The 22992-nt window shown below is 35.6% G+C and overlaps 1 protein-coding gene across 5 annotated transcripts in view; it reads left to right on the top strand.

The window, feature by feature from the left end:
• ORC5 (origin recognition complex subunit 5) overlaps positions 1-22992 on the top strand; it is a 66654-nt gene that overhangs the window by 14635 nt on the left and 29027 nt on the right. For 4 of the 5 annotated variants that reach the window (XM_042018393.1, XM_042018394.1, XM_042018397.1 and 1 more), the window contains 6 exons: positions 333-381; positions 934-1024; positions 3163-3215; positions 5329-5441; positions 8820-8867; positions 12458-12568. In XM_042018393.1, the coding sequence (XP_041874327.1) occupies positions 333-381; positions 934-1024; positions 3163-3215; positions 5329-5441; positions 8820-8867; positions 12458-12568 (465 nt within the window). Of the gene's footprint in view, positions 1-332; positions 382-933; positions 1025-3162; positions 3216-5328; positions 5442-8819; positions 8868-12457; positions 12569-17170; positions 20291-22992 lie in introns of those variants that run through there. The other variant, XM_042018395.1, reaches the window with a different exon arrangement.

The raw sequence follows: 22992 nt of genomic DNA on the forward strand, positions 1-22992 counted from the left end.
AATGAAGGGAGTAAGTTCATGAAAACATTTTTATTGCATTTATAATGATAAATTGTTATGTTAGTTTAAAACAATGCAACCCCTTGAGTACAGTAAACAGATCTTGCTGAGCTCAAAGCCATGTAACTTGTGATAGATTGCTTCTCTTTGTATTTTATGGTACAAAAATGTTACCATGTTTTACAGTGTAGTGTTTGTAAGCAAGTGGCATAATTATTGACTGAAAAAGAATTTGTTGGTTTTGCAAAGGAATGAATTACCCTACTAGTTATACTCTGTAGCTGGATCAGATAGGTAGTACTTTAATGTGTTCTATTTTTTGCTTTCTGTAGGCAGCACTCAATTTTGCTAAATACTGTGAACCAGTGGTCAGAGGGGAAGGTAAGGCGCTGTCCTTAGTTTGAGCGGGTGTATGAGAGCAGGTGCTGTTCAGTGGGTTTTGGTGAAGATTTTGCTTTGATCCTGTGGTGTGGTGACACAGTGGTTCTCAGGTCACGACAGCGGTGCTTGTTCCAGTCATAGCCAGTCATTAGCACTTGCAGCAGAAGCGGTACGTGGTATTTGGTGGTAGTTTTTTAGGAAACAAAGATGGAAATACCCTGAAAATTTTCTTTCCTCCTATAGATCTTTCTCCTCACTCAACCATCAGGATTTCTGCAAATTAATGCGATAAGTTATTTCTCTGTTGAGGCCTAGAGAAGACAGAAACCAAGAGGAGAGGTTCTGTCAAACTGACACAGATTATCTCAGAATAGTCATAGAGGAACAGGTGCTTGCTGGATGGATGGTGGTGGTGCATCATCCTAAAGCAGCACGTCAGAATCAGGGTGTTAGACTGTGTCATGCCTGTGACTGTTCAGGTGTCAAGGATGAGTTTTGTATGAGTGTTGTATGAGTTAAATGTTTAATAGAGTTGATTCTGGCTTGGTGCAGCAAATGAACGCGACACCCGCAAACTCTGGAAAAATATTGAACCTCATTTGAAGAAGGCAATGCAGACTGTTTATCTCCGGGAAATATCCAGGTAATTTGGAGAGCATGGGTTTGTTTGCTTTGTTGAGGTTGCTGTTTTTAACAACCTTCCTCTCACTGTGTTTCATGTCTAGTGTTCCTTTTCTGCTAGATGTAATCTTTTTTCTTTAATGTGCATTTCTTTATTGCCATACACTGCTAGAAATAGTATATCTCAGGAGGAAATTTAAACAAAATGGTATTTGTAGCATATAATGGATTCAATAAGTAAAGCAGTGGCAGCAGGTTTTGTTCTCCTTTTCACTGAGGCTCGATCCATTTTCTGTAATGTATGGAACTACCAAGCATGGAAATCCCTCACCAGAATATACAGACACTGTTTAAAACACACTTTGCCATGTTTGTTAGCTCGGCAGATCCTCATGGAACTAAGGATGTGTGCAAGCCTCAAAATTCTTGAGACATTACAGATTCTGAGTACCTGTGTTTCTTAGCTTTTTTTGATAGAGCTAGGTTTGTTTGCTGACTCTACTTTCTGACCCCTTATTTTCTTTTCCAAGGACAAACTTTTTCTTACATGGAATTGCCATTTTTGACAGCATTAAAATCTGGTGTCCTGTTAATGGCTATTTCTCGTGATATTGCTTTAGATTCCTTGTTTATTTTGTAAGCTGCCAGACTGCTAGAAAAAAGGATGGTGGTGTTCATTCACAGTGGTAATAATTGGCTTAGGTTTAATGTTCTCTCCACCTTTAAGATTAGAGTGATTCTGTTGTTACACCATGTAAAGAGAGATCATTCAGTATTGCTTGTTTTCTTTATCTTGATAAAAACATACTGATTTCTTTCTTTTTAATGTCATTGAGGCCATAGGGTATTCTGGTCACAACCTGAGTGCATAGTAGAAGCCTTTGCTAGTGTTTTAGAGATGTCTCCTTCAAAAAGAGAATTGATTTTGCTTTGTGCAAGCTGGGCTTCACTGTACAATGCAGCATTTTTCTGTTTGGCTCAGATATTTATTTGTATTCAATATTGATCTTCATTACACAGTCTACTTGGGATCTTCCTGACTTTTTATATTGTGTAATTGCCTACTCTAATTAAGTTATAATAAAAGATTATGATACAAAATAGCTTGTGAATTGTTTTCAAATAAGTAATTTCCCTCTACAGTTTTCTTTGATTATAAATTTGAGCTTGACTTGATTTTTATTAGAAATTTCAGCTTTCTGTCCAGGATTTACTTCTGTGTACCAGTAAATGCTTCAGGAATTAAAGTCACTATATCAGTTTTTCTGGCCACAGAACTATGATTACTCTGAATTTTTCTTGACCATGCAATTTATAGCAATAGAACTTTGCTATCAGCTGTTGTGCTACCTGAACTGAAAGGAAAATGAACCTTTTTTTTTCTGCCTGTAAAATAGACATTGGATAAAACCTTAACTCATTGATGAGTTGGTTTGTCATTCATTGTAATTTAAGTATTACATGAGCTCTCATTACACTGTTTTCATAAGTTTATGGCTTATGGCTGATAAACCCTGTTCATGAAGAGCTTTAAAAAACAAGCCAAAACAGCTTTAACAAATTTATCTTTTTTTAATCCCCTTGTGGCATACAAAATGACCCAAAATACGAAATTTCTAGCAATGTCATTCCTTAATGGAAGTTTTAAAGTGAATTTTTTTGCTATTGTTTAGGAGGATACCAAACTACTTGAGGGCATTTTTCACTGACAGGATAATCCATCTTGATGACTTCCATTGACTTCAAAATTACATTATGAAGTAATTATAGTATTTTTTCTCACAAACATGAAGTTATTAAGCAGATTAAAAAGAATCAAAACTATCAGTGTTTTTACTTTTTTTCCAATTCTGCATTATTCTTGAAACTTGGAACGCTGTGGATATTTGCTTACTCGTGGTGGTTAGATGGGAAGGAATGGGTCTTTTATGCCTTAATCAAACATTATTTTTCGGTTTTTTCTTTTTTTTCAAATACATAGTCTGCAGATTATTAAAATTTACATGCAAGATAGTAGGACCTTGTATTTTAATTATTCTCTCACTAACTGTATCCTAGCCAGTGTCACAAAATTAAAATATACATATACCAAGCAGGTCGTTTTCTCTAAAAGACTAATAAATACTTCATTGTTACATATTTGCATTATCTGTCTTTCAGCTCACAGTGGGAGCGTTTGCAACATGATGGTGGAGAGCCTGGGCAGTTAAAAGGTATAAAACACAGTAACTGTGCAGGGGCTTGTAATGTGGAATGTGCTTTTCAGTTTGATTTGGTCTCTGTCATCTGAGAACACATGAATGAAACTACACAGACAAGGCTTCCTGTTAGTCTTCGGTTACAGTTCAGGGTAATCAAGGTTTTTTGAGGCGTTCTACAAAGGACTATTTTTCCCCTATCATGTATACTGGGAGTAACCTTTCCTAATACCCTTTGCAGGTAAAAGCAGTCTTCTTTACATCAGTATTTCTTATGTAAGAAGGGGTGAGGAGTGGCCTGACCCCTGATGGTCAAACCTCTGTGTGCCAGCTGGCAGAATCGTCCAAGTAGGGAGAAGAGAATGTTGTACCTGGTGTATTGCACTGGATTAGCACATTCCTAAACAAACACATGTCCTGTGTCCAGATTTCTTGGCAAAGAGAAATGTCAGAACTGCAAGTGTTCTCTTTGTTCTTTCCTTGAACAAATAGAGCTTTGATTTTATACTTCAGACAGGCTGGAAAGTTGAATCTCGATATATTTGTCAGCCTTCATTTACAATTTAGGAAGGAATACTAAAATATTTTCCTGGTGATGTCACTTGGTCGTGGTCTTTTGACCAGTGTGTAGTTTGGGAACACTTTTTTGTATTATTTATCATGACAAATAATTTCTTCAGATAAGCGTAATCATCAGACTGTTTCCTGTACTTGGTTTATGATTGGTGAATTTTCAACATTTTTGAACAAAGGAGTTTGATTCAAAGTGTTTTTATTAAACTGCCTCCCAGATGATCATGAAATATTTTGCCTGACAAGCCCAAGAAGGGAGACTTCATTTAAAATGCATTTTCATAGGTATATGTAGTAAGAAAAAATGTCATGTTGTTAAACAGCATTTGATAGCAACATGCTTAAAAAGAAATTCTAATAAATAAAATTCTAACTCTAATAAAGGTATACATCATCAAATAGTTCTATGTATGATACAATATTGGCTGACCAGAAGAATGGAGAAAAACCAGATATTTTTGCATTAAACTAAATTGTGTATCTGTAAGAGTTTATTTGGTGTTGCATTTTATAATTAGCATGCAGTACAAGAGAATCTCTTGATTGTAAATGAAACTAAAAGTGCTGTTCTTTTGTGCTTACATGAGAGGAAATCATGATTAGCTCTCATCTAGAATACCTCTCCTTATAGTGTGGACCCTGAATTGTAACTTTTGAACATATTTAATTCTTTCATCTTTATTTGCTGATATTTGTGGATTAAAGCATAAAGGTACAGGTACTTCACAGAACAAGGAACAAGAAACTCTTGAAGTAAAAAACTGAGCAAAGAGGGCATGAGAGAAATGCTTTAATGGTTTCTGTAGTTAGCCAGCTGATGAAGGATGGTTTGATGATCCTATTCTTATGCATAAGCATGTAAAACAAGAGCAGAGGACTGTGAAGGTAAAAAATACAAAGTAAAAAAGAGGGGAAGCAAATGTTCACGAGACTGTAGTTCTTGTGGGTTTTAATGTGTGTATTTATTCTTAATTAAGTATACATGTGTACAAAGAGGCAAAATCAAATGGATCAAGTTTAAAATTTTTAAAACATTTTCTTTAGGATATAAAACAGTGGCTAAAAATTGTTAGATGAACTATTTTTCAGAAGTGCAGCACTGCTGCATTCTTCACCATGTCAGCCTTGTTCCTGGACAAGCTGTTTGGTGGTCTGGAGCAGTCTAAAGGTTGAGTCTTGAAAAAAATTGCCATTGTATTTAAATAGCTCTCTTCATCTGCCTTGTTTGCCAGAAAAATTCTCTTAAATGACAGTAGCCTGCAGTTATTTATATTTTTTTTTCAGGAAGATTTATGAATCTCTGATGCTTCACATACAGTTGCTGAGAGTCCAAAAAGGTTTCAGGATGCTAGTTTAGCTTTGTGCCATGCTTCTTGGCCCTTCCCTGAGTTTGTATCTGTGATAATAGAGCTGAGAAAGTAGCCATACTCATTTAGTTATGGCACTAGAGCAGGAGAGAAGGAAAAGAAGAAGAATGCAGGGAAGTCTAATTTGAAGTTTGTGGATGTTCAGACTGGTTTTTGGTTAACTCATAAACTGTTTGTTTATTTTATAGGACTTTCAGCACATACCCATGTGGAACTTCCTTATTACTCCAAATTTCTTCTAATAGCTGCTTACCTTGCCTCCTACAATCCTGTTAGGACAGATAAGAGATTCTTTCTTAAGGTAATAAGATTAATTTCTTAGTGCTATTAACTGGATTCCTGCATATTGAATTTCCTAGTTTGAAACTCTTCAACTATTCATTTTGAGCTCTGTTTCTGTCTGTGCTTCATTTGATTTGAAGAGCAGCTTTCTATAGATCACATGCTCTGATGGGGTAATGATCACCTAGTGATTATAAATGTCTAATAAACCAAACTTCCTCTTCATGTCAAATTATGCATAACATTGTTGCACCATGAGCACTGTGCTTTGCTTTTCTAAGTTGATACAGCTTTGTTTTGAAAAGATTTTAGTGGAGTGACTGCAGTGTCCTTAGTTATAAGCCACACTTAAATTTCCAGAGTAAGGTACAAACCACAACTGCCTTGGCCTTTAATGAGGTAAAATGACTTAGTGCACTGTTAGGTTATTTGTGCGGTTCTAAGTTTCTGAAACAGAAACATACAAGCAGTTGCTTTTGCAGAAGGTGTGGTTACATTGGCTGATACATGTTGCATTGAAATGGTGGTAATGCATGTTTTAGGATGAATGTATTAATCGTTACTACCAAATCCTGGCCTAAACATCATTTTCTGTAAGATCCTGCCATGTACAAGTTGAGGGTTTTTTTTTTTCTTCTTTTTTCCTCTGGGCTAAGTTGTGGTTATACTGCAGACAAGTGCTGTAGTGCTATTGTTGTCTATCTCTTCCTGACCCAAGATCTTCAAGCTGCTCAAGCCTGCCTCATTGCCTCATTTTAAGTTATTAATTTGACAAAATGTAAGTGGGAAGACAGATATCAGAAAAGAGATGGGGCAGATGGGCTTTCTATACATTTTACCAACTACTACAGTATGTATTGATGCATGTATATATAAATGTATGGTATTCATGATGGATAGGTGTAACCAGTTAAAATGAGGGCAGGACAAATTTGTAAAAATATTATTTTCTTCCCTCTTAAAAAAAAAATCATAGATACACATTTTGAGAAGTCACTACACTTCCTAGTGATGATATGCTAGTACATTTTCAGTTTAAACTGGTATGATCTTACTGAAAGCTGTAGGTGTTTTACCCTTCTATTTAGTCCTTTCCTGTATGGAGGGTTACTTGTAGTAAGTGTAGATATGCAACTTTTCTTTATGGACAAGCCTTGTTCTTTGCACTTGGCTGAAGCATTTTCTGTGTTAGAGATTTATTTGCTGAAGAATTGTTTCTACACAGAAACGGGAAAGCATGCAAGAGTCAAGTCTGTAAGGCACATTATCAAAATGTGCCACATTCTCCTTGTGTTTACTGAGCAGCCTTTTCAACTTAATTCTTTTCCTTTCTCCCTTTTTAGTATCTCTGAGCGAGTTTCCACTCTTGCACATGAACTGTACTAAACTTATGTATAATAAACATGATTTTCTAAGGTTTTTGAAGCAGGGACCATGAAGCTATTTCTATCAGTGCTATCAGATATTTTTCCCGGGAACTGGTGAGTCAGAAGTCACCATTTTTCCTGCGTGTCATTTGGTATCAGTTAGTCCTTCATAAGGTCTAAAATTGAACTTCAGAAATAGCTGCATCTCAAAGCCCAACAAAGCCAACACTTCTGGGGGGGTTTCAGGCTGGGTGTTTCTATGACTCATGCGAACAGTGAAAATAGAATATAATTTTTATCAGGTTTGTAATGAGATTCAGAGTAGATCATGGAAAAGTATCTTCTGGAGTGATTTAACTAAGGACTGGTAGAAGCAAAAGGGATGCAAATAAAAGATGATAATTGAGCTGCTCATCTGCACTACTCTATAGATGCTAGGCTGTACTACAGCTAAAAATAAAGTCACAGTTTGGGGCAACCTGGAATGCTAACAGCCTGACAGAGCAGGGAAGTGATAATTGGTACCACTGCTGTTAGTTATGTGAAAATTCAAGAGCTTTGCAGTAGATTGAGAGAAAAATATGAAGCTGGTTTGGAAGAAAGTCTTTAAAAACAAGAAAGAATAGCTATATTTATGAATTATATATGAAATCTTTAATAGAAAACAGCATTAAAAGTGAATTGAAAATTAGCTCTTAATTTTGTGGGGTTTTGTGCTTGCACAGAAGTTGGGCACCATATATACCACACAGAGATCCCAGCATAACCTGTAAAATGATGAATGCAGTTTGTTGTGATCCATCCCAAGCATGCTGTGTAACCTCAGGCTTGATCACTTTCCTGTCCGAAAGGTCATGGTTGTCACTGCAGTCATGATATAATTATTACTTTGCTATCTCTAAGTGTGTCTGATATGTATTCACTGAATTAACTGGGTTTTTTTTAACCAGAAAAACCATGTGAAGTGAACCTTTAAGCCCTGTCTAATATTTAGCTCTTCAGAAGTCAGTCAAGAAAAACCACATTTACTGAGATAATTTTGACATGGCTGAGTATTGAGGGCCACAAATACTAAGTACAAGATTTTAAACATTATAATGAAAAAATAATTCCTTCATTTGAGTTATTTTTTTCCCTGATTCCTTGAGCATGCTTATAAGGTATACTTCTCAGGGCTGTGGAAAAAATCATCAGGTGATGAAAGAGCACTTGACTATGTTTAAAAAATATTACAACTCTCCTCTAATTTTACCTCACACTTCATCCTTCATGTCTCTCTTGGGTTTTTTTGTTTCTTTTTTAACCCATTCATTTGTAACACTTTTTACTATATTTCTGCCCTTGTCTTGCCCTCACATTTTCAATTGAGATCCAAGAGCACTTGATTATTTTATTTCAATAGTCCTTCCTTTCTTAAGAAAATTTTAAGAAGGTGCAGCTTTCAATTATGTTCTTTCCTTCAACACCCACCCCTACCCCTTTTTCCTCCCCTCCTCCTTCCTTTTGTCATTTAGCTCAAGAACCTTGAACTACCTTTGTATTGTATTGATTAAATTCCTGGTTGTCATTCTGCCAGCTTGTGTACCATCCAAATTCTAAGATAGGGTCAATAAAAGGTGAAAATGCTGGTGGATTTTATACATGGATACATTTTAGAAATTAAGATAGTCATCATCTGTCTTTTTCATTAGATGATTGAGGATATGAGGAGGATGAAGTCATATTAAAAACAAATTTTTACTACTTCTCATCAATTCCTGAGTAGATTAAAAAAACCCAAAACTTATGCACGTCACCAGAAAATATTAGCATGTTGTGTTTTGGCTTTGCACCATTTGGGACAAGGTGAAGCAAGAAGTAAGGCAAGTGTAATTTTAGGGCTTATAGTAAGAATGATTGGTAGTAACATCAAAGGCAAATACTAGAAGTGTAGTAAAGTAGTAGACCTAGTGTAACATACTACTGTTTGTCGTGTATACATTCTTTGTTGACTGTGTTAATTATCTTTGCTCTTGTCTGTTGTTTTGCAGCATCATGGGAAAATTAGAAAGACCAACTTCATGAAGAAGCATGAGAAGGTATGTATTTTATCTTTCTAAGCTGAGCTTGCCAGCAAGTACTTTCTTTCTGCTGTACTTGTGAGTTTGTATTTCATTTTGTGTCATTGATTACTGTAGAAACAGCAGAATTCCAGAAATAACAATTTTTGGTGCACTTGTTTTGTATGATACAAATTTCTGAGAGAGACACTTTTATTTTATTGAAACTGTAACGTGAAATTGTCTCCTAAAGCCATATTTTTGTGTACAACAAAGTGTGTTTCGTAAAGCTAGTTAAAGGACATCATAAGTGGAGTGGCCAAGTATCAGCATTTATCTCAAAAAAAAAAGTTATATTCCTTAAAAGATTTTTATAGAAAGAATTCTATAGTGAAGGAATTGAAATACAGGGATAAAGAATTACAGATGTGGTGTTCTAAACACTCATTTACTTCAGTTGTTGTGACAGTATACCTTTGCTCAGAGAAGCTTGTCTAAAGTGTTTTACAGATCAGATTCACCTAACTCTCGTGGGTACCTGCATCTAAACCAGTTTATAGCCCGTGCAGAGCCAGTTGATGCAGTCATTGGAGTGTAGGGTGTGATTTGGCTCACACTAAAGTAGGTTCTACCTTCAGGCAGATGAATTGCACCACAAATTGTATTGATTACATTTCTACTGGCTGTATGGGAACTGAGGAAACTGGTTTGGCAGTCTGTACCGGCTTGGCAGGAGGCTGACATTAGATGAAATAAATCCTTCCATAAAAGTTTAGGGTACAGCAAGACTAAAAATCTATTTTGTGATTCTTAACTATGTCAGTCCAGAAGCTGTGGGGGTTTTTTTAATTAGAACAAGTGAATCTTGTGAATGAGGAGAAGAAACTGACTTACCATTCTATTAATTGCCCTGTTGCTGATAAAAGCAGAATTTGTTGTGTTTCTTTGAATGGTTGTCCTGGAACAATGCTTTTCCAGTTTAGTGACAAGTGAGAGATCTTCTTGGTGAAGCTTGGTGAAGCAATTTTTGCAGGAGTGAACTTTTTCACGTATCAGTCTGTCAGAAGATCGAATGTGTTGGTGTGTTTATCTTGTGTGTCTGCTTCAGCTTCAGTCTAGGATTTGTGTTGTATCAGAATTTATGGCTTACAGCTGAACCTGCTTCATTTATATAGCAACCAGAGAAGTCTGGAAATACTTCCTGCATTACAAAAAAAGGGAGAGGTATTGTTCAGTCTTCAAGTACATGCTAAAAAGATTGAAAATTCAGTCAATTGAGGTTAAGGAGTTTCTTCTTTTTGTGCAGATAATTGAGCTCAGGTTAAGCTTTTAAAGAACACTTGGGGTTCTCATTCTTGTTTGTGACATTTTGGAATGTGAATAAACGGCTTGCAATTGTGGGATGGTGAAAGACTTAGGCTAGGTAAACAGAGGGAACATGAAACTGGCACTGCACATAAAAAGCATGGGCACACATAGTGGCAACTGAGGGAAGGTCATTTTGAACAATGGATGTATTGCCTAGGTGGAAAGGTGATAGAGGACATACAGAGTTATTTGATGGCTATAAAACTTTCTTACCAGGTTTTCTGACTCTTTTTGTTTTTGAGAGATGTTGAGTCCCTTGCGTTTTTATAAATACTATCCTGTGTAACATTCTGCCTTATCTCCTTGCAGAGGATGTGTAAAATTCTAATTCTTTACCATGTTATGTTTCAAGGAATTTCTAAACCATTGTTACTCTTCCAAGAATTTATTCTCTTAGAATTAACTCTTCTGCTTTTTCTAGAGGGAATCATTTCTTTTAGAGCTCCAAACAGTATTCTGTTTGTAGAGCAAGAAATTTCTGAAGTAACTGTATATACTAAGCAGAGGATCAGAGATTGCTCCATGCTAACTGCATTTGCTAGCTTCTTGGAGTGCGCTGTTTTTAATTAGTCTGTTTGTTTGTTAACAGTAAAGAATCTGCTTTACAGAACTGGCATGTGTAGAAGCAGAAGGGCAAGTGATTTTACAGTTCATAACTCACACCACGTCTGCATTCTGTCTGAGGATGCCATGCTGGAGTCTTGGCTATGTGTTGCAGCGGGGATTTCTGCAACATGTATAGGACAGCGAGGCCCGTGGAAAAAATTAGGGACTGATTCTTGATAGATGTTTTAGAGATCTTTATTCTCCAGCTGCATGGCTGGCGTCCTGCTGAAGAGCTGCTGCAATCACAGGACCAGCAGGGTCTTCCCCCGGGCAGGGGAACACAAAACAACCAATGGAGAACAGGATTGACCAGAAAGTGGGGAAACCCCTCTAGCCCAGGGTCCCCTCCCCCAGGACCACATGGCAGGGGGGAGGAGCCCCAACAACTATGTGTTTCCATGATTCTTCACACAGCTTGCTTTGTTAGCCAAGAGGTAGCTTTGGGGACACCTCCTGGATTTGAAAAGTTAAAACATGTATTTGAAGTACTTTTTGGTTTTCCTGAAGAAATGGGTGGTTGTGTTTTGCTGATGACGACTTAATGCCACAGAGGTGCTTGTGGTATATTTGAGGTGTTCTTTCCCAGAAGCATTTTGAAACAAACTTTGCCTTGAAAATCCTCTTTAGTCTTGGCTGCACTGCTAGTAAGAAGAAATCACTGTACACTACAGAAAAGGCAACTGGATGTCAAAGTAGAGAGAATTAAATACAAACCTAAAATAAAACAAGTATTTCCCTTGTAAGAACTTTTGAAAGTGTGGGTCATAAATCTCTGTAGTCCTAACTATGCTGCCCAACTTGGAATACTGCCCAGTTCTGCCTTATAAACTGTACATCTCCTTTTTGTAGAATTGGTTATTTTGAAAATGCTTACCATTGAACAATCAGGACTTTGTGTATTTCTTTGAATTTAAGTGAATGCAGTGTTACTACATACAGCAATCTGTAATGCCTATGAAGGCCATCCTTGTCAGCTGAGGTGTGAGGTATGTAAGGTGCAAAAGAGCTCTGTAGATGTGAAGTTGAGTAAATCTGATGTGTTCTGATAACACAGTTGTCTGTAGCTGGCTGGTAGCTCATTATACAGCAGCTTTTACCAGCCAAGAAGCTGACCTTGGGCTCAGCCATCTGAACTCTTTATTTTAGTCAGCTAAACCTGTGGGAGGCATGTGCACTCTGAGTCTTACACTCAGCACTCTTTGTGTTGCCTCTAAAATACTCTGTCCAGTTTTGTCCTCCTTTAGAAGAAATCTTTAAACTACCTGCCAACACAAGCTGTTCTGTGATTCATTATTTGAATGCCATAAAACATAGCCTTTCCTCTTTATTCCTTAGATTGGGCAAGGTCATTAAATAAGACAAGTAAATGTATAAATCTAGTGACAGGAAAGTTGGCATAAGATCCTCTGTTACAGCTCAGAAATGTTCCTATTAATTGTGCAGTTTGAACAGTTGCCATGTTAAATAGACTTTTTGTCTGTATCTTTTTCTTGATCGATAAGCATGTATTCAGTGTTTTCCATAACATATAAGTAGGCGGTATGAAAGACTACTGTGAATCACAGTGCTTCCCCAGAGGCCAAAAAGATGAGATTAACATCATGTGGTACTCCAGGAAAGACCTACTGGATTAAAAAGTGGTGTTTCTGTTGCAGACCAGCAATCACCTCCTTGGGCCGAAGCCATTTCCCCTGGACAGATTGTTAGCAATATTGTATAGTATTGTGGACAACAGAGTTGCTCCAACTGCAAATATATTTTCCCAGGTGAGTGTGTATTTACTTTTTTTATTTGCTTTTTAGTGTCTGAAATTCACAAAGTTTTAAGCCATCATTCTAATTAAATGTAATGAGAAAACAACCACAACACAACAGGTAGTTTACACTGAAGGTTCAGAGTAATATTTATCTGCATTACTAGCTGTGAATCCAGTACTTCATCTGTGTAATGGTCTGAAATCTGCTAATAGCTAACTTTTTCCCTGGTCCTGGACTGTGGTCTGTGCTGATCAGTTCTTGGTTTCTCTCTGAAGTCTGTAAGCCCATTTGCATTTCGGGCTAAGTGTATAAATGTTTACTGTCCAGTGGCTGAAATTAGTTACCTTGTAACACATGGTACAAAAATGTAGTGGTGAAGAAGAAGCAGAGGGAATAAGGTATTTTCAGGTGAACAGTGTTTGCTGTGGTACACATACGTACTGTTTTTCATTTGAACAAAATTTAAGTCTTGCAGAGAAAAGTATCCCGTTTCACTAGATGGCAGCATAGCTACAGAAGTGCATTGAATTAAGTAAATCTAGTATTTTCTCTAGAGCTCTGGGTTTGTCAGTTTGTATATTGACCAATTCTGTATAAATATGATTTTCTACTATCAACCTCATTCTTAGATATCATTTTCACCTTAGAAATTCTCAATTTCTTTCTGCTTTCCAGTTGTACTTTAATTTACTGAATTATTTTCCACCTTTCCTTGTTAGATACCAAGTTTAACCAAGTAATATTTCAGTTTACTGTCTGCATTAATGTAAAGTTCTTGGGACATACATGTTTGTTTGTAGGACGTTAGCTTTGTATTCTCTTATTTTTTGCTATCAAAAGCATTTTGATATACACTAGATGTGAATGTATTATCTAACAGCATTTTACAGTTGTATTTTCAAAATTAGTATAGCTGCATATTTAACAGGCATTCCAGGTAAGAGAACAAATGTTATTATTCCGATGTTCAGTTAAGTAGTACTGAAGACGTAATTTGGACATGGTAAGTTCCACCTTAGACTAAATTATAGAATGAGCAAGTTCAAAGAAATGCTTCATTCTAATTTAGAGTTTGCACTAGGTGGCAGTGTTATCAAAGAATAGTTGTAATTCTTTATTTTCTGAATATCTGGAGATTAGGCTATAAAAATATTGTATTTAATCTTAACTGGATTAGGGCAAAGAATTTATAATTAAATCTGTTTATATAAAAATTGATTTCTATAAATTATTTAAGACTATTTTAAGTTATAAAGCAATTTTTACATTAAATTTTAATTAAAAATATTGAAATGTCCAGTGCAAAGTAATATAAAATACAACAGAACTTAAAATAGGTTTGAAGAAAAGTGCTTCCTTCTTCTGCAAATGAAAATTTTTTCAGTTACCCCCTTAAAAGTTGAAATTTCTCTTGGGTTTGTGCTCTTTTTAATCAAACTTTTCACGCATCCAGTAAGGATTTTTTGAGAGAAAGTTACTGTAAGGTTTGGGGGTTTTAATTATAGCTTCTTGATCTCAGTACATACATAAATTGTCTGTATTCATTTGAGGAGTTTTCACTGCTCATTTTTCTCCAGAATATTCACTGTTTTTCTTACTAATTTGTTATGATACTGTTTTTTTAACACATTGTGTATTAGTATAACAGGTCACTGAATTTGTTTAAATTTATTTGCTTATTTTTTAAACCAAGAAGTTGGAGGTTAGAGAACTATTGATTTCTGCAGCCATTTGAGAGGATGAGATCTTAAAATGTTTTTCTTCAGATACAATTTTGTATAATATTTTAACAGATTGAAGATGATATTGCCATCAGCAGTGGGCAGTACATTCTGTGCTGGGACAGAACTTGCAGAGTTGATGGTCTCTTTGGATATATGGCTAAGCATGTGGCTGAAGTGTTTTAAAAGATAAAACATGGTGAAAATGTTGAAAAGAGGCTAATGCACTTTCACACAGTGCAAAAAACAATGTGACTGTGGGGCATTCAGTCTGCATCCTACAACAACAGAGAAGTCAGAGTTTTCTTACTTGGTACAGCAGGAACAACCAGGAGTATTATTTGTGTGCCCATATGAACCCACTGAATATAGTGCAGAATAGGAAATATTCATTGTGTCCAAGTGCAATTACAACAGAATGGAGGGATACAAAGAAACTTTATAAAACCTCCTGAAAGCGCTTTCTGCTAAGGTTCCGTGAGTGTTCAGTTCTGGTTTGTACAGGAGTAGTGTTTTCTTTTAGGCTTCCCACAGAAAACAGAAAGTCAGAAATACAACATAATGCTTTTCATAAAATGTGCCTTAGTATAGGTCACAAATGAATTTATGCACAAAGCATTGGGCAAGAATTATCAGCACCAATTTAATTTAAATGAGGTCATTTTACATTGAAGAGGCTGTTCTTATCACAATCAGTAAGCAAGCAGATATTGTTGTTATGGTTTACAGGCCAAAATTAATCAATGCTTTTTCCTCTAGCAAAATTATTCAGTAATTGCTTCTTCAAGTTAATTCAGTTCTCCTGATCATTTTTCATTTTTCTAGACATTTTGTCTTGCTTCTGCTTTCTTGTGAAATAGCCTTTCATAAAGAGGATTGATTAGATCTACTTGTAGTTTTGAGCTATGATGTCATCTAAGGTAAAAGGGAATGAAGCCATTTGCCTTGCATACTTTTGCATTTTTTATTTCTGGTAATACATCCCTGAATATTTGGAAAAACATCTATGCAGAGAGGTTTGAGAACTTCTCGGAGTATATAACAGCTGAAAATTACCAAATAGGTAACTAATCAGTAACCTCGGTTCTGTTTGCATTTTTACTCTAATGCATTAACTTTGGGTTATCCCAGGTTTGGTTTTAATGTTACTCATTATATTTGGCAAATATTTTCAGATAGTTGTATAGTTAGAATTTACTTCTGCTCTAGTGCATTTGCAGTCAGAGATTTCTAGGAAGGCTGTTTATGAGCATATGGAGACACATCAGGTATCTTACACATCATAGTCTGTATTTCATTTATTAGACATTCTTATTTCTTTGATACTGGATCTACGAAAAGCATTTGAATTTTCTTAAGAGTATCACAAATTCATAAAACTAATTTAGTTATAAATGTGTAAGAATTTGGAATGAAGGTTAATGGACCTAAAATTTTTCAATCTGTCATAAAGAGAAATAGCATTGCAAATTGTCCACGGAGTAAGAACTTTTTTTTGAAGTCAGAATAAATGCAGATATGAGATTTAGAGTAGTGCGTTAAGTGCCATATGATATGGGTCTATTAGAAATACACAAACCACTGATGTACATAACATAGTTCCAGCTGGAGGGAGCCAGAGGAATGTAGTTTTCTGTAATTAAGGGAAGAAAAAAGTGCCCTTTCTTAGAGTGTAAAAATTGAAGAGATTTTTTTTTTTTCTTTTTTCTGGCTTTTTTGTCTGCCTTACATGAATAGAATAAGAAATACCTAAAATTCTGTATGTAAACTGGCAATTTACCTGTGAGATTTCTTTGTCCCTGTTGTGTTGGAAGCATGCTTTATGGCTTTCTTTTTCAGATGACAATTTGATGTTTAAACTACCCTTTTTTTGTAAATTGACAGCTATGGTAAAATTTAAGTTGCAAGATTGGAACGATGCCTGGTTTTGTTATCTACTTGATTTGTATTACGGCTTATATATGTCATAGCCTTTCTGGACACCAGATATCCACATCCTGATTATACTTCTGTTACTGCATTACATTACATTCCCTTGATGTAGCAATTTGATAAAGAGGAATTTGATTCTATGATTCTACAGTTCTGTGATTTGATTCTATGAGTACCGTCAGCAGGTTTTTCCAAATGGAAAACACTCTTAATAGCTTCTACAAGCTCAGATTGTGTTAGTGTTTAAAAATACGAAGCTTTTCATTCCACGTTTGACAACTCTTGACAGAATAAGAATTATTCATTTTTGCTAGATCAGCTGTATTGTGTTCCAGCTTTCATTGCTGTTACAGGGACTCCTCATAGGAACATTTTGCATCTGGCTTTAACATTATTATTTAATGCTGATAGAATACCCTCTATTTAAAACGTGAGCAGGTAGGTGAATTTCTACAGAAAAAGCTCTGGTTTAAGATGTGTGTTGTTTTACACTGTTCCCTAAGAGGCCTTACAAAGCAGAATGAAGATAAGTGGAGCCATTTTTATTTTCCAGTATGTAAGAAATACAGAGCATGTTCTCATACTGGTTATATGTCAGTAAGTAGATTAATCTTTAAATTTTTTTAAATAAGAAAAATGCTGGAAAAATGACAGTTCCTGCTGATTCTGTTAAACCACTTTTCTTTGCTTCCCTATTACTGTGAAATTCCCTCAGTGTTGTGCTTGTCCTTTTTTTGGATAAATGGATAGAGTCAGTGCTAAAATTTTACCTGAAATAATTGAGAAGTTCATAGCAGACATTAGCTACATAAATGTGGGGGTGACTTTGGAAGAATATATTTCTATCCTGTTCTCAAATTAACTTAGCATTTAGATCTTTATGACCAAAGTTTATATTGAGGCGAGATTTCTTGTCTTCTGGTTGAATGTTTTTAAAAAAAAGCTTTTTATCTCATAGATAATATTGCAAACCGATTCAAGACGTCATTGAAGCATATCATGCATCTGATATTGGAGAGTGTCTTTGCTTTATACACCCATAGGCGCTACTACGATTTGGTAGACTTGAATAGTTGCGTACAAAAATGTTTATATGTTTGAATAATTATTTTATATGTTGTTGAAAGATGGAATTCTTAAATAGTGAATATTCAGAAGGGAGATGATTGTGAAAGTTATGTTTCTCTTGGAGCTTATTGTGTATGTAGATTTTTTCAAATTTTGTTTCTGGAATATAAGCAAACGTATTCTCATGTATTTCCCATTTTTATCACTTCTTGAGTTTTAAACTTAAATTACAAGAGAGGGTGTCATCCTCTGCTTCTGTCCTATTGATTCAACCTGAAAATGACTGTTTGCATTTCACTGTCCTCTTGCTTCAGAGGAAGGTACATAAAATTGCACAGCTTAATTCATTCTGACCACAGGAGTTGTCATCTCTGGAATGATCCTGCTATAATTCCATGCAGGGGGAAGCATTTACTTTTACAAAAAAAATTGAACTATATGGGAAAAGGTCTTAAAAGCTTATTTTTGAATTTTCTTTTCTTTTTGAGAACTATTTAGAATTATGGAATACCTCTCTATCTGGTCAAGCAGAAGATCTTTAGAGCTCCCCAATGACAGGAATGATCAAATACCAACCGTAGACTCCGGGCTTATCTCATTCTCATTACTGGTCTAAATAAACTTCCCGTCCTCTTTCAGTGTGTAGTGAAGATACATAAGACACATTTTGCCAGCACAGAATATCTGTTAGTCTTCTATAATGTCATATATCTCACACAGCATTCATATAAAACATATATCCCTGCATGTTTATTGTCCAAGTGGGTTTGTAGTGCAACCTTTTGATCCTGTGACTTCATGGTTGCCCATACCTAAAAGATTATTTTTGTATTGTTAGAACATCTTTTTTAGCAGCTGGCAATTTGTAGCTGTGGGGGTATTTTTAGACAATTTTATATTATTACTGTTGTATTTGATCCTAGCTGGTTTTGATCCTGTATCCTTTTATAGGTATATGATGCATCTGACACACTTTATTTTCCTGGATCTGGCTATTGGTTAAAAAGTGCAGTAATCTATTGATCTTATTGTACTGAATTGTATTGATCTCAGTACTCTGTTGATTTTCTGTAGGTTTGGGAAGATGGTGGTAAGAGGTAATAAATAACTCCCATTTTCTCATTTTCTGTTACTGGTTACTGGACTAATCTGGCAGAAATTCATGAGCTGAAATGGGAACTTAATGTGATGCACAGCATGGTGACATAGTTAGCACTTAGGCACCAACTATGGCAGCCTGAGAGAGCCTGCTGTTAAGCAAAAGGAAAGGAGAAAACATTACTTTTAACCAAATAGCTGACTCTATTTTTTTTTTCAACTCTGAGCACAGCTGTGAATAAAAATAAAAGTATTCTTACTTCAAGTAGTACTTTCTAATTAAAATTGTGAAGAGACTGACGTGTGATTTCTTCTAATTTTAATTGATACAGAAAAGATCTTTTAGAAAAACTAGTAGTGTTTTACCTATGTTATGTTGTTTGACCTAGTTTGATCTAGTTTTCATTTTTGGAGGTATATTGATAATACAGCTTTACAATTTCTTAGGATGCTTTCTTAATCAAATTCTATTCTATTCTATTTGAGTTGTTTCTTTACACTAATTTAAAGTAGAAAACTTACCTTATTTCTGTGAAGAGCTTATAGTAATAGGTTCCTGCTTGGCACTTAATCTACGTCTTAAAAACAGTGTATTGAAGACAAATTGTTGTGAATTATTGAAAGCTAGTTTAACGGAAGAAATTTTGGTTATGACAAGGCAAGGACTATTGAGAGGGAAGGGGGAATGAGGACTTCAGATGAGATGAAGTTTATCGGGAAGATAAAGAGAATTCCTAAGTATCTTCTCTAGAACATCTTACTAATTCTAAACTTCCTTGCTTTTTGATGTTAGTTTTTTATTTGTGTAGCATGTCCCTAAGAATTTGCTGACCAGGATGTAGCTGTGTTTAAGGCTTTGTAAAATTGATTTATTGTAAATTTGTACTTTTCTATATATAATCAAATAGAAATTGTGATGGAGGTAGGTATGTAAGTTTGCTATGTAGTGATGAAGAGTTTATATACTCTGTGAATCTGTTAATAACTTTCACAAAGTATTCTTGTGGCCCTGTGAACATGTTATATATTCCCTTGTGCCTTTCACATGTCTTAGATTGCATGCTGTATAACCTAGGGAATGTGTTGTATCAACCAGCAGTTTCTTTAACTTCTGTTCTCTTGGCGCATTATTTGTAAATAGTATTTGAAGCTTCAAATCTTAACTTATCTATGAAATGTGTTAGTGTATCAAAGAAGTAAATATGAATACATGAAAGACAGACCAGGGTTTTCCTCCTTCCAAACTCTGTCCTTTCCATCCCTTTCTTTACACACTTATTTAGAAATTGGTTTCATGTACTTACTGGAAGGAACATCGTTTTATACTCCAGGAACAAATTCGTGCTGTGTTTACATCAAGCAGTTGCAGCTGAAGCTTGTTAGTGATTGCCTCCCCAATTAAAAAAAAATTCTTCACTGTGGTACATGAACTCCTATTGTTTGGAGATAAATAATCGGCTCATCCCCTCTTTAGGGAAGAACAAAGAACATAATAGTACATCTGGTTCATGTGTTAAGACAGCAAAGATTAATTAAGCAAGTACTGCACAACCTCTCTTGATAATACATATATCTAAAAACAGCCTGTATAAGTTTTTTAATCACTTTGCTTTAACCATTTAGTGTATGCAGAAAGTCTATTCCAGAATCACCAGCTATTCATGGAAGTAAGATAGGATGCAATACTGAGATAAAGCAAATTAGGGCATTAGGATAAAATTCATTAGTTCTCTCTCAAATCTCTTGTTTTAAGATGATATGCCTAGAAAGATATGATTAAAGACTAGAAAGAACCTTTCAAGCCCTCAGGTAACATCATTAACACTCTTTATAAATTTCGTCTTTCTTAGAAGTAATTGGCTGTTTTTTCTCACCATTTGGAGTACAACCTGTTTGGGGGAAAGAAACATCTCTTTATTGAGCATTTGTGTAGAGTCTGGTTAATTGAAAGACAGTTTCAAAACTAGAACTAACTCTTGTGGTTAAATAGTTAAATAAATAGTTACAGTTACGAGTGCCGTGTTTCTTCACATCCCTGGTAACTACGACTAATGTAGAATTTAGCTGAAAGGCTACTAAAGGCCAATTTTACCTGCTGTACTTCTTGCTGTCATTGTCTTTCAGCCGAAATAGCTTTACTAGCTCCTTAGTTCACTTCAGTGAGTTGTAGGGACACAGATAGCCTGTCAAGATCTTCTTTTGACAGTCCTTTGCTTATTAAATATCTTTTACTTCCCTGCACATACAGTAATGAATGCAGTTGCAACTTCAGTAGTAGCAAGAAAGATGGTTCAGAATCATTGGTCAAAGAGTTGACTATAGTGTTATATTCTCTTTATTGATGTGCTTCTTGGACTGGTTCTTACAGGGTCTCTTGTCCTCCTGTCCCTGCCTAATGTGCTCTTACTTCTCCCTACCTATAGTTTGTTCTCCTGAGGTGTTTATACCCCACCTCTCACTTCAATACAAATGATTTTGTTGTATCACATGTGAAATAGATTTGTAGCACTGTATCTGTACCAGGGACACGTTCTGTTTTTTTATGAGGTTGAAAAGTCCTGAGACTGTGCACATGAACAGTGTTAGAGCATAAGGTAGCAAAATGGTACATTAAAGAATATGTTGAATCACTTTGGTGAATGCTTGTACTGTTTCTGCCCTGCCAGCTGCAGTCAGTTCTAGCTACTGACTTTGTACTTGACACCCCTCCTCCCCTAAAGACCCTCTGCTGCTGGCTGTGTTCATTTGATAGCAGATAGTGGGGCTTGCCACAGTATCTTGGACAAAAGAAGCAGCTGCATTGCAGTTAATTTAAAAGAGAGGATTTCAAAATATGAAGCTTGTTCACAAAAGAATGCCTCTTGGTAGATGAGGAATTGTTAGGAATTTACATAATCTCTCTTCTCCATCTATGGAAATGAAAACTGAAAGATATTTGGGGGGAGCAATGTGGAAAATTGATAGCACGGTGTGAGTAAATCTCGTTTACGGAAAGTTTATATTCTTAGTAAATGTTGCAAATATTTTTCATTTAAAATATGAAGAACAACAAAACAATGTGAAACAAATCCTACTTAGACTTGGAAAAGCTGCTATAATGATGATGATAATTATAATGGCTGAAAATGGTGCTATATATCTTGAAGTTGCATAGGTGCTGTAAAAAGTTTCTGTCCTTACCCACTGTATGATTTAATTTCTCATGTTAGGTGGAGGAGGGTAGATGATAGAAGAAATAATGTGATAATGTGGTATGTGTCTGAACAATAGAAGTACATCTGAGCTAGTCAGTGTGCTTTTCTAGTTAATGCGGAGAAACAGACATGCACCCTGATGCAGACATGAGCATCTAAACCCACTCTGTTAATGAAAAGTTTTAAAATCTGTACTAGCTTTCAGTGAGCCATGTCCTGATGCACTGACTCCTTCATCCTCTAGAAATGGAATCAAGACGGCCTCAGATGCAAACATTTGCATTATAGCTACGTAATGCTATTCTATCCCGAAGAACCAAGTGTTTCCTCAGTAACTATTCTGAGTTTTTTGTAAAACAAATGGAAAAGCCAACATCAAATATCCCTGTTTGTATGTCATATTCCTTGTCAAAATGCTTGCAGACTGGGGGTGGTGATTGATTTGTACACCTTCCCACCAATTCCTCCTGCAGATTAAGTTGGGCTCTCACTCTGCAGTGAGTAATTGGGAAGAGCATGCCCAGGGTTGCATTGCATGGCTGGAAAGCTGGTGTTGGCCTTCCTATCCCTTTTTTCTGGACTGCTTTTGCCTTATTCCTAAGGATGGGGTGCTGAAATTCTGTCTCTTTCTAATAGAAACTTATTTTGCAGAATTCTGTGATGATGACCTGTTATTTTACATCTTAGAACTTGCAATCTGAACCCTACAGCTTTGAACTGTATTTCAATTACAGCAACTATAGAATAGCTCAGTGTCTTGTGGAAAACACTCTGAAAGTGATGTTTTTCAATGTGAGAATATCAAATATGTCAAGAAAGGATCTTCTACCTTTGTTTTTTGAAATATGAAATAAAAGAGGTTAGGTACAACCTCTGCAAGTGCAAGCCATAGAACATTTACCAAAAGAATGAAAGGCCAGTAAGTTATTTGAATTTCAGGAAGTGTTTTAGAGATAAAATTTAAAAATATTACTGAGACTTAGTGTGGATTTTTGGGCACGGTTTAACTGAAACTAAAATTGAAATATTTGAAGACAGATCTAGTTTAGATGAGCAGATGCTGATCTGTAGGTGTGTTTCACTAACATGTGATGGTGCAACTTCAAGTTCATTCAGATGAACATTCATTACCCTGCTGTTATTGATGTAGAGAAAGGTGTTTTAAAAAAAACAAACATGAACAAAAACTCGAAACAAAACCAAACCCCCCAAAACCAGACAAAAATCTCAGTTTCAAAAATTCTGTACTTTCAAACTCTTTTCAGATTGTTGTCTTGTTTTCTAATTAGTAGTTATTTATGAATGAGATAAAATTTATATATGTTGCCATTTCTAACAGGACCAGGTTCTAGTGTCCGTAACAGTTCTCATAGAGAATTGAGAGGTATCTTTCTGTGTGTATGTTTTTACATACTTTTTT

Source organism: Corvus kubaryi, unplaced genomic scaffold, assembly GCF_017639235.1.
Source record: "Corvus kubaryi isolate FWS band 111438036 unplaced genomic scaffold, C.kubaryi_AGA036_p1.0 137, whole genome shotgun sequence".
In the NCBI taxonomy this organism is placed as follows: Eukaryota; Metazoa; Chordata; class Aves; order Passeriformes; family Corvidae; genus Corvus; species Corvus kubaryi.